The sequence below is a fragment of the Hyperolius riggenbachi genome, chromosome 6 (genome assembly GCF_040937935.1).
Source record: "Hyperolius riggenbachi isolate aHypRig1 chromosome 6, aHypRig1.pri, whole genome shotgun sequence".
Lineage (NCBI taxonomy): Eukaryota > Metazoa > Chordata > Amphibia > Anura > Hyperoliidae > Hyperolius > Hyperolius riggenbachi.
The window spans coordinates 33,908,171-33,920,485 of NC_090651.1; the positions used below are offsets into that span (position 1 = coordinate 33,908,171).

The 12,315-nt window shown below is 44.5% G+C and overlaps 1 protein-coding gene across 1 annotated transcript in view; it reads left to right on the top strand.

Annotated features, from left to right (window-relative positions):
* Nucleotides 1-12,315, top strand: part of COL24A1 (collagen type XXIV alpha 1 chain) — a 505,872-nt gene that overhangs the window by 377,676 nt on the left and 115,881 nt on the right. The window contains exons 29-31 of the mRNA XM_068239109.1: nucleotides 5,281-5,334; nucleotides 5,422-5,466; nucleotides 8,631-8,675. Coding sequence (XP_068095210.1) covers nucleotides 5,281-5,334; nucleotides 5,422-5,466; nucleotides 8,631-8,675 — 144 coding nt within the window. The remainder of the gene's footprint in view (nucleotides 1-5,280; nucleotides 5,335-5,421; nucleotides 5,467-8,630; nucleotides 8,676-12,315) is intronic.

Genomic DNA, 12,315 nt, shown 5'->3' on the forward strand with positions numbered 1-12,315 from the left:
CGGAAGTTCTGGTGCAGCAGCTGCTGCTCTGGTCTGGATCAGACCGGAGTAGTGGCAAATCATCCCGCCCCTGCGACGAGACCAGACGGAGACACGGAAGGTAAGTTCCGCCCCTCTGCCAGCCACCGCACTGCGTTCCGGAGGAGAGAGCGAGGGAGGGAGAGCACCCTGAGGTGCCGCTCTCCTTCCCTCGCTCTCTCCTCCTAGGGGGGGGGGGGGGGGGGGCACCTGGCTACATATACTGGGCACATATACCTCTGGCTACATATACTGGGGACCTATACCCCTGCCTACATATAATGGGCACATATACCTCTGTCTACATATACTGGGGACATATACCCCTGGCTACATATACTGGGCACATATACCCCTGCCTACATATAATGGGCACATATAACTCTGGCTACATATACTGGGCACATATACCTTTGGCTACATATACTGGGCACATATGCCCCTGACTACATATACTGGGCACATATACACCTGCCTACATATACTGGGCACATATACACCTGCCTACATATACTGGGGACATATACCTCTGGCTACATATACTGGGGACAACTGGCTGTTTGTCATTATGTGCATTTACTGGTGAAAAGCTGTCTCTCATTACGTGCATTTACTGGTGAAAGGCTGTCTGTCATTACCTGCATTTACTGGTGAAACGTTGTCTCTTATGTGCATTTAGTGGGGAAACGCTGTCTCTCATTACATGCATTTAGTCTACGTGTCACGGAGATCTGAACGTTTGGTTTGATGTGTCACGACTCCAAAAAGGTTGGGAACCACTGATCTATGACAATCTTTGCACCTATTCTCCTTTTCTAGGCCACCACATGAAATAAAATATGTTGAGCCGAGTTTCCTCTTTAGACTTTGCCACATATACTGTAATCTCTTTATGGACGACAGTATGGATTTCATGTTGAGGACTCCCCTCAGTGCTTTGTTCTTCAGCTAATGTGACTCGTATATTATCTGAGCATTTTCCTGGAATGCTGGCATCTGTATCTTTCTTGTAATGCATTAGTGTGCGTCAGACGAGGGTATTTAATCTTACAGTCATTCCTTAGTAGAATATCTCTGTAGAGATGGTAATGAGTGTGTAGTAAACGCTCACAGCAGGATCACATACTGAATAATATGTCAATCTAGAAGAATTTACTTCGGTCATGTTATTAGTTCCTAGTAGGGATGGCAATGCTTTGAAGAACTCGGGGGCGTAACTAGAAATCATGAGGCCCCCCAGCAAAACTTTGATGGGCCGCTTAATGTTCACACTCCTTTCCTTGCCTTCCCTTGGTGACCCTCACAGCCTGGGGGCCCATCTCACAAGGCTCATAAAATTAGTGTGGCCATCATGATCTTCAGACCCATAACAAGTGTAGCCACAAAAACACCTGATCTGGCGACAATGAGAAAGTTAGTAGTAGGGGCCCCCCGCACCTCTGCTCCCCCCTAGATACTTCCTTGGGAGAACTCATGGAGAAGCATGGGATCAGCTGATTGATTTGTATGGGCCCTTTTACACTTAAAGAGAAACCATAACCAAGAATTGAACTTCATCCCAATCAGTAGCTGATACCCCCTTTCCCACGAGAAATCTATTCCTTTTCTCATATAGATCACCAGGGGGCTCTGTATGGCTGATTCAGTGGTGAAACCCCTCCCACAGTGTGATGTCAGTGCCTCACAGCTCTGAGGTCCTGATATCACACTGTGGGAGCCTCGTTGCATTGTGGGACATAACAGCTGTTTCCAACTGCTGAAAAAGCAAGCAGCATCTCCTTCCAGTGACATCACCTGCCAGCAGTAAAAATGTCGACGTGATAAATGTCAGAATGTAAATCGGGGAGAGGAAAGATTTTACAATGAGCAAACACTGACTAAATCATTTATACATAATTATTGTAAAAATGAAGCACTTTTTTATTACATTATCTTCACTGGAGTTCCTCTTTAATTAGTTGCTCTCAGTTATAACTGAAAGAAAACTGTTTTTCAAAGTAATGCCCATGTTTTCCTGTGGCACAGTTTACACTGTACACTTTTTAACTGAAAGCTTTTTCACAATGCAGTGCTAAGAAAAAAACCCATACCAATGCGTACTAACACATACCAATTGATTAAAGTGGATCCAAGATTAAAACTAACTAAGTAACTTGTCTATATATCTTATCTAAAGTTTAGATAGTATACACAGCAAATCTAGCTGCAAACAGCTTCAACAGAATATGATTATTTCTTCCTGTGATACGACAGCAGCCATATTCTGTTTGTAAACATTACACACAGGCAAGCTTATCTGCATCTTCACCTCAGCCGGTGAAAACCTAACTCCCCCTCCTCCCTCCTCCCCTCTGCCTCTGAAATCTCTGGCTTGTAACACCTCCCACTCCTCCTGCCCAGACTTAGCTCCCATGAGCCCTTGCTACTGTCTGAAAATGCCAAGGCACTCGTAAAAGCTGTGGGCAAGGCTTGTTTAGTTTATAGGGAATTAGAGTATTGAGGGATGCCCTATAATCAATATGAATGGAACACAATTATGCAATGAGTAAAAGTTTATCTCGGATCCACTTTAAGTGTAAAAGGGCCCTTAAAGAGACACTGAAGCGAAAAAAAATATATGATATAGTGAATTGGTTGTGTACTATGAATAATTACTAGAAGATTAGCAGCAAAGAAACTATTCTCATACTTTTATTTTCAGGTATATAGTGTTTTTTTCTAACATTGCATCATTCTATAATATGTGCAGATTACACAACACTCAGCATTCAAAATGAGTCTTTCAGAGCAGTCTGTGAAGTAATGACCTCTCCTCTGGCAGAGGAAAAGTAAATAGTCCAGGAACAGTTGAGATAATAAAAGTCAGATAACAGCCCTCTCCACGACTAAAGGGGCCCATACACTCAGCCGATTTTCTGGCCGACCGATCGATCCCGTTTGCAAATCGGTTGGCCAATCGACCGATCGATGGCCGATTTCGATGGATTTCCATCGAACTGACAGGGTGGAAAATTTAGGTCGATCTGATGGGATTGCTTATCAGTTTGCATTGGCCTTAATGGAAATCTGATGGCAAAAAAATGCCATCAGATTTCAAACTGAAATCTATTGGAATTCTATCCTGGTAAAAAATGTTCTAAAAACGCATCAGATAGATCATCAGATGCATTTCTTATCTATCTGCTGCCAATCTGACGAGTGTATGGGCACCTTAACTTAGTCGGAGAGCTTAATGGCTTGTTTGCATAGAGATAACAACTGAAGTTTCTCAACTCTTCCTGTACTGGAAACAATTACACTGATGTATCTGATCTTAATGTTTTATTTCTTAGCTGTGCTACACATACAAATCATAATATCATCATTTTTTTTTCGCTTCAGTGTCTCTTTAAGGCCCATACACACGTCGGATTTTTCCGAACGACGGGTCGTTAGAACGTCCCGTCGTTCAGTCGTCCGCACGCTAAATCGGGCGTGTGTACAGACTGTCGTTTGAGTGATAAGACTGGTCTTGAGCGATCCGCCCGGCTGGTCATGATTATGCGTTGATCCAGGAAGTTATCACAGCAAATCAAAACCTTACAAATCTATCATCTGATCAAACTGATCACATGCTTCTCCATGAGTACTCCTAGGCAGGGCCATCCCCAGTTCATAGATATTGGTAATGAAGTAGCTGATTCATAGGAAATGGGGATGGTGCTCCAAAATAAATCTTCCCGGAGCTCCCAGTCCTGGCCCTACTTCCTAACCTCATACACAAACTGGTTAGCCAGAAATGTGGATAATGCCAACATTAAAGAGAAACTGTCGTGCAAATAATGTAATGAATAAAACTACTTTTTTTTTTTTTTTTTTTTTACAATATTCATTTATATATGTCATAGTCAGTGTTTGCCCATTGTAAAATCTTTCCTCATTCTGATTTATATTCTGAAATTTATCACAGGTACGGACGTCTTTAGTCCTGTCAGGTGCAGCTCTGCTGAATGTTTGTTTACTGAGTGCTTTGAAGCCAGTAGAAAAAATACCTTGTCTCCCAGAATGCTATAGGAGGAGATTTTTGTAGCTCTAAACAGCCTAGGCTACACATCACTGGGAGAGTGGGGCTACAGACTAATATACAGCAATATACAGATATAGGAAGTTTTTCTTACTTGCCTGCGCAGTAGTGCGCAAGCACAGAACGCTCCCAGCCACTGGAGCATGAAGGGGGAGCGCGCCTGGCCAGGCCACACATGCACGATGAAACACAACTCGGCCAGGCTTTCCGGCCATATTGCGGGGGACAGAGAGGGAGTGAACGGCCTCAAGGGGGCTTTATGCTGCATACACACTTGAGATAAAAGTCTCTGGAAAAGGCAAGATCACAGACCAATTTTACCCCCTTCCATGTAGTATGAGAGCCATACTCTATACAGTCTATTCTATGGAGCTGAACTCCACATCAGATAAAATCTTTGCAAGATGCTGCACACAAAGATGCCTATTACACATTCAAAAGATCATTATCTACAAAAGATCTCTTCCTGCAATAGATCCATTCCTTCAAAATGCATTCACAGTCTATGAGATCTGCAGATCCTCATACACACCTTGTTTAACAGACTTCATCTGCATATCTGGCAATCATCTGCAGATCTGAAAATCCATCCTGGTGGATCTGATCTGCAGATGATTGCCTGCTAAACAAGGTGTGTATGATGATCTGCAGATCTCATAGACTATGAATGTGTACGGGCATCTTTGTGTGCAGCATCTTGCAAAGATTTTATCTGATGGGGAGTTCAGCTCCATAGATTAGACTGTGTAGGTATGGCTGTCATACTACATGGAAGGGGGTATAATTGGTCTGTGATCTTGCCTTTTCCAGAGACTTTTATCTCAAGTGTGTATGCAGCATAAGGAAGCTCCAGGTAAGTATAGAGCCTGAGATGGCTTTCATCTCAGCTACTCTTTAAACTCTTTCAAGAATAGTGTCCCAAATCCGCCCCCCCCCCCCCCCCCCCATTGTTAGCATGAATTTTTAATGTGCTATTGAGATGCCCTGGGTGCTAAAAATGGTGCTTGGTTCACTTTAAACACACTGTAGCCTGACTCACACAGGAGGAAGATGCCCCTCCTCCTTTCAGTGCCTGTGCCTATGTATTATGCATAGGCTGGTTTACAGTCATTTACATAACTGATAGTGTGAAGTGAACTATATGGATTGTTAGACTCTGCTTATTATTGTAATAGGATGTGTTTGTTCCTTTCCTTTAGGGTCCGCGGGGTCCCGATGGCCCAGCAGGGGAAGAGGGCATAGCAGGGGTGAAGGTAAGTGATTGAAGTATGGGGCTCTGTATTAGCAGCTGCCTCAGGAGGATGTGCAGGTAATTTCATCTTTATATTTCCTCCTCTCAGGGTGAAATAGGTGATCCGGGTAAAAAAGGACTTCCTGGCCGAATAGTGAGTGGAATTCAATTGCTGAAATTAACTTTATCTGTTCACTACCAGTTTGATCTCAAGCAGTCTGTATGGTGACTCTGGCAAAGATGTGCTGGTGTGAAAAATTGAACCCCATGTTATTTTTTTTTTTTAAACAAAAGCAAGCTTTATTGAAGCAAAAAAGCATGCTAATGTTAACAGACATTTGGGTCATCACATACAGCTTAAAGGACAACCGGGGTGACGTGACGAGATAGACGTGTATGTACAGTGCCTAGCACACAAATAAGTAGGCTGTGTTGCTCTTTTTCTTTCTCTGCCTGAAAGAGTTAAATATCACGTGTGCAAGTGACAGTTTCTGTCCGAGTCAAATTAAATAGCATAACCCTCATTGATAAGAAATTACAGCCATAATACACTTTCCTGTTAGTAAATGGCTTCTCAGAGCAGGAAAGAGATAAGCATTAATAATTCATAGATTTGAGCTCTGGCATACTTCAATAAAGGTGTTATTGTGCAGAGACAATAAAACAGTAAAAACCTAAAAACTGTATTTAAATATAAAATAAAACAGTGGGATAGCTAAAGTCATTTTTAGGAGAAGGACTATAGATGAGAGATGGCCCGCAGCGAACAGGCCATGAGGAATGACCTCGGGGTCATTTCCGCATGCATCCTACTACACATTACTGAGCAGACGCTTTACCGGTGGCCGTGCGTCCTTGATCGCGCGCCTGCAGCCGAGAGTACTCTGCATGATGTTGTGCGCATGCGCAGAGCGCTCCTGGCTGCAGGCGTGCAATCAAGGACGCATGGCAGCCGGGAAAGCTTTTGTGCAGTAATGCGAAATATGACGATTGCAGAAATGACCCCGCGGTCATTCCCCATGGCCAGTTCGGCAAACAGTTTGCGACATCTCTATGATAGATACAATTGTTTTTCTCATCAATTTATTTTCACCTCGGATGTCCTTTAAACCAAAACAGTGAAGTGAGAGGGATATGGAGGCTGCCATATTTATTTACCCTCATATTCCGGCGTATAAGACGACTGGGCGTATAAGACGACCCTCCCAACTTTTCCAGTTAAAATATAGAGTTTGGGATATACTCACCGTATAAGACTACCCCTCTTCCAACGCACACCAAATTAAAATAAAAATAAAAAAAATCATGTACTGGTGCTGTGTATGTATGAACAGATACTGGTGCTGTACTGTATGTGTTACCCAGTATATAACGGTATATAGTCAATTGACTTGTTGCATTGGTCAGCTCTCCTTGTCTACCTGTTTATCAGAGCGGTATGGAAGAATAGATTGCGCTCCCTCAGCAGGGAGATCTGAGAGGCGGTAACAGGATAGGGCGTATCACCCGGCATCAATGACACCCGGCGTATAAGACGACCCCCAACTTTTCAGAAGATTTTCAAGGGTTAAAAAGTAGTCTTATACGCAGGAATATACAGTACTTTTAAACAATACCAGTTGTCTTCCGGTGCTGGTGGGTAGCAGGAAATTTGGTACTCGCCACAGGCACCCATTGAAATAGGGGTATTGAGGAAAAATTTGATAAATAGCAGGTGCTGGGTCCAGCGCTGGATGTTTAGCGGGAGCCTTTTAAAGCGGACCCAAACCAAACATTTTTCTAATTCAAAATATTTAGTTGCAGCACTCTGACACATACACAGATAAATAAACACTCCCTCAAGCCTATGAGCATTGCAGTGCATGCTTTTCACCCTTCTCTTTCTATAACTACTTAACTAGGGTTATGCAGGTGGAAGTTATTACTTCTGAGCTTAGTAGGAGGTTTTACATCATGGGTGTGTTTGTCATCAGCTACCCTCCCTCACAGGGGCGTCATCTATGTGAAATCTCACACAAGCTGAGATCACCTCCCCTGTGACATCATCAGTAGCAGCCTGTGTTTTGTTTTTATCTCCTCCACCAGTCTGCCGGATTCTGTCCCGGCAATATGAAAGGAAGGGAGGGGTTCCTCCAATAAATGTAAAATATTTTATATTTGTCATCATGCAGCTGAAAAAAGGCTGCTATTTATTATTATAATTTAGAAAATAGATTTTATTTCTGAAATCTTGTATTTTTAATTTGGGTCCACTTTAAGTTGAATTACTGAAAAAAATGGACTTTTGCAAGATATTTTAATTTTTCGAGTTTCCACTGTACAAAGTCACCAGATACTGCCCTGGCTGCAAAGAGTACTATCCACTATGCTATTGTGCCACCTGTTATATGTTGGCACTATATACAGTAAATACTGAGACAAGCAGGAAATAATGTGCAGCGGTGTAGGTATACACAGGGCCGGATTTAGGCCAAGGCCTCCTAGGCCATGGCCTAGGGCACCACAAAAGAAAGGGCACCAAAGCAGCAGCAGACTAAACTGGTGCAGCATTTGCAAGCTTGCAAATGCTGCAATGCAGGGAGGTCAGGAGAGCGCCTGACCGCGGTACTCTGCTGCTTGCTGCCTGTGCAGCAGCCACCGTGCTCTATGTGCACGTTTGCATTGTGGCCGGCGGTTATGGGCTTGGGCAGCATTGGAGACAGAAAGGAAGAGGAAGCTTCTGCACTGGAGAAGAGCGGAGACATGAGTGACACTGATGGCTCTTGCAGTGTGAAGGTGAGCTGTTTAAGGGAGTCTTCTGGGTACCTATACTGGAGAGAAAGGGTCATCTTGCTACACATACAAGAGGAAAGGTGGGAGGGGTCATCTGGCTACCTATACTGGAGGGAAGGGGAGGAGTCCTTTGGCTACCTATACTGGGGGGGGGGGGGGGTCATCAGGCTACCTATACTAGAGGGAAGAGGGAGGGGTCATCTTGCTACCTATACTGAAGGGGGGAGGCTGTTGACAGTGGCCTAGGGCGGTAAAGAGTACAAATCCGGCCCTGGGTATACAGGCTGCTGGAAATGGGAATGTGTTTTAATACAGGAAACCGGGAGGTTGTTACATCTGTTGGATTACTTTTTCATTGAAAATCACATTGGGCAGGGAGTGCAGTAGCTGATGGTTTTTGATTGGCGCAATTTGAACCTGACGACATTGGTATAAAATTAATATAAATTTGCATGTACGGAAAACAATTTTAGGGTTTTATATGGTTTTAGGGAAATCCATTGCTGTCAGAAACATATTTTATTCATGTCTTATCTGTGTATTTAGGGGAAAGTTGGAAATCCTGGGGAAAGAGGCGAACAAGGAAAACCTGTAAGTAGCATCCTATTTATGTTTTTGTTATAAGATGCTATAGTGGGCAACGCTAAACCTCCTTCCTGTGTGTTATTCTAGGGATTCATCTAGGGACTGACTTGGGCTATTTGGCTGGTGGGGAAATGTTATGATTTGCATATATTATATGTTATCACTGCACTTTATCCTGTGTACTCCCGACGAAGCCCTTTGGGGTGAAACATGTTGAGTGGAGTGTGGGTGTCACTGTACATTTGAGTATGTTTGTTTTAAGTTAATCCCAGCAAGTGGTATGTGCCCTGGAGAGGGTCGGTGCTGCTTGCCTTATTAACCCTCTGGGCGATATAATTACATAGCCCAGGAGGGGGCGCAGCACTTTTTTAAAAAATTTTATTTTTTAAATCATGTAGCGAGCCCTGGGCTGCGCAGCGGCATCCCCCCACCTTCGGCGATCAGAGTAAGCAGGAAATCCCGTTCAGAACGGGATTTCCTGCTGGGCTTCCCCGGTCGCCATGGCGACGGGGCGGGATGACGTCACCGACGTCATGGACGTCACCGACGTCATGGACGTCGTGACGTCAGAGGGGGTCCCGATCCATCCCTCAGCGCTGCCTGGCACTGATTGGCCAGGCTGCGCAAGGGGTCGGGGAGGGGGGGGGGGGCTGCACGACACGGCGGGTAGCGGCGGATCGGCGACGAGCGGCGGCGATCGGAAGTTACACGCAGCTAGCAAAGTGCTAGCTGCGTGTAACAAAAAGAAAAATTATGCAAATCGGCCCACCAGGGCCTGAGAACTCCTCCTGCGCGACATACCCCGAGCTCAGCTCGGGATTATCGCCCAGGAGGTTAAGTAGCTGCCACAACATTGCCTGACCTCCCCTCAATACCATACTCCATAGCTGTTAATCACTGGGGATAAGGGGACTAGTGACACCCTCGGAAAAGCACAGAGGTGGTGGGGGATCAACCATGACCTCCCTGCATAGTGATACAGTCTCCTTACTGGTTAGGCTTGCGCCTTACAGTATATTGAGAACTTTGGGAACAATTTGTTCCTTTCTACATGTTCTAATAAAGGTGTCACTTTTTAACCTCATCAGTGCGTGGCATATATATATCTATATATCAGTTTTGCTGCAGGCAGCAGAAAGCCTAGAATCAACCGTTTCTAGTAGTTTTAAGTCACCATGAGTGAACTGGGTATTCTGTTTTTTTCAGTATTAAAGGGGGTGGAATGGAACGCTCTCACTGGTCAGTAAAGGTGATATAGTGTTTCTTTATACCATGTGACTGTTAAAGTGTACCTGAGATGGGGCCACAGCATAAGAAACATACATACCTGGGGCTTCCTCCAGCCCCCTCTGACCTGATTGCTCCCATGCCGCAACCGGCCCCAGAAAATCCTCCAGTTGGGGCTAGTCGACACATTCTGGCCAGGCGCGGTCCCCCGTCTTGTTCTACACCTACACAGTTATACTGCTCAGGGGCAGAGCACTCCCGGCAACAGCAGGAATGCACCCGCGCGAACTGGTCACGCATGAGCGGTTGGCCCTGAACCGGAGGACTTTCCGGGGCCAGTTCCTGCCGAATGTGGAGTCAGAAGAGGGCGGCGTGGGAGCGATCAGGCCGGAGGGAGCTGGAGGAAGCCCCAGGTATGTATGTTTTTCTTGTTGTAGCCCCATCTAAGGTTTCCTTTAATAGTGACGGTTTGATGACAGCCATGGCCTGGGTCATCACCGCGGCGCCTTTGTGTGTGCGTGTTTGTAGGAAGAGGCGCTGATTTCTGCTAACAGGCCTTTTTGCAATAACAGATGCCTCTGCCAACTCAATCAAAACAAGTTTAAAAAAAGATTAAAAACACACATTTTCACACAGACCGGACGTTCACGCTTTGAGTGTTGCACATATGAGCCAAGTTTCCCCTCATCTATGAAACTTGACTCGTCTACTAATCTCCAAAATATTTACCATTTACCGTATACACTTGAAAAAGTCAAGTGGTTTATGCTCAGCTTTAATTTAAAAAAATCAGGTATAAAACATCTGGTTTTATTTCATTCATGCGGTGCTACACAGGGAAGCCTACCAGAAAGGTTACCTGTCATGTCGCAGACTGCTCGCCCTCTGCTCACGGCTCTCCACATGTTTGTGTCCAGCACCCAGCAGCACTCATATGACATGGCGGCTCCAGCTTCAATTTTCTTTTGGAGGGGGGGGGGGCACAGAGCGGGCACGATGGCTGGCTGGTGGCGCCCATTTGGATGGTTGAAATTGATATTTGTATGGCAAGATTTAGATATTTTTTGCCTAATTCAAGTGATAAAATTAAGGCTAACTAGTTCAGCAATGATAGGAACCAAATGTAAACATCAGAAATCAGAGGCTTTTGAGCAGATTGTCCAAATGATGGTGCTATTATTGAAGCAAAGTTACCTACAGATGTACTTAGCTAGTTTGCTGGCATGCTTTAATCCCTACTTGCTACCAAGCTACTCCTGTGTGGACGGATCACAGACAAATCATTCCAGACCCCAGCCTGTGTCTCATGACTCCACGAGTGAGAGGAGCGTGAAGAGGCAGGAGGGAGAGAAACACTGTGGCACATATGCAATACCCTTTTTCTCCTAAGTTTTCTCCTAGGTGATATTTTCACAACTTGTCATAAAATGCCTTTTTAAGCCACTGGCAAGAAAGAAAATACTTAAAATAAATTTGATCGTACTTTTTCACCAACTTTGGGGTACTTTTTCAATTGTAAAATGCAGAAAATGTTGTTTAAAATGAAGATGAAATGTATTTCCTAGGACATAACTCAGGTGAAAAAGTTAATTGCATATGGGCCTGTGTGTTTAATTCCTTATCTTATTAGCTAAGTATTTTTGGAGATTGTAAAATACAAGCTCTAGTTTATTGGCTAATTTAAAAGAAAACCAGTAAGCTTTCAGCTAGTAAGCATTCTTCAGTCTCTATTCCTGTTGACTGACAATGTTAGACTTTACAATCAGAAGGAGATTAAGAATTTTAAAATATAAGTGTCATGCAGATACATTAATTGCAAGGCATCTTGTAAGGATTGTGAGGTATTTCTGGCAAATAGAGAAGACTCTTGGTTTACTTAATCCCTGCATAGACTCAGGCTGACATGGAGAGTTTTTTACGGATCCTATCATGTCTACTGTATGCTACTGGATCCTGGAAACAGTTAACTGTATGTCACTGAGGGGAGTGGGGGGGGGGGGGGGGTGGCACTCGGAGGAGGTGGGGCACAGTGATCCCCGGGGGGCGAGGGGCAGTGCCCCAGTGTAGCGCCGCCCATATATCACACAGGTGCTGACAGGATGTGGATGTGGGGGAAACCAGGGTGAGGGCGAGACAGGAGGAGGCAAGAAACTATAGCCCTTCCCAGTACACTTCCCTGCACCACTCTGCATGGGAAGGGGGAAGGCCAGCGGAGGCAATATTTGTAAGGAGACAGGGCAATACGTGGAGGAAGTCCTGGCAATACAAGTTATTAGAAACGGTCAATGAGATGCAAATAATTTCAAGTTAATGCAAGATTATTCAAAATTTGTATGCAGATTTATGCACCTTGAAAATGGATCAAAGCCTTTTTTAACTCGGCAGGATTTGATTGGTTCATTTTCAAGTTGCATAAATT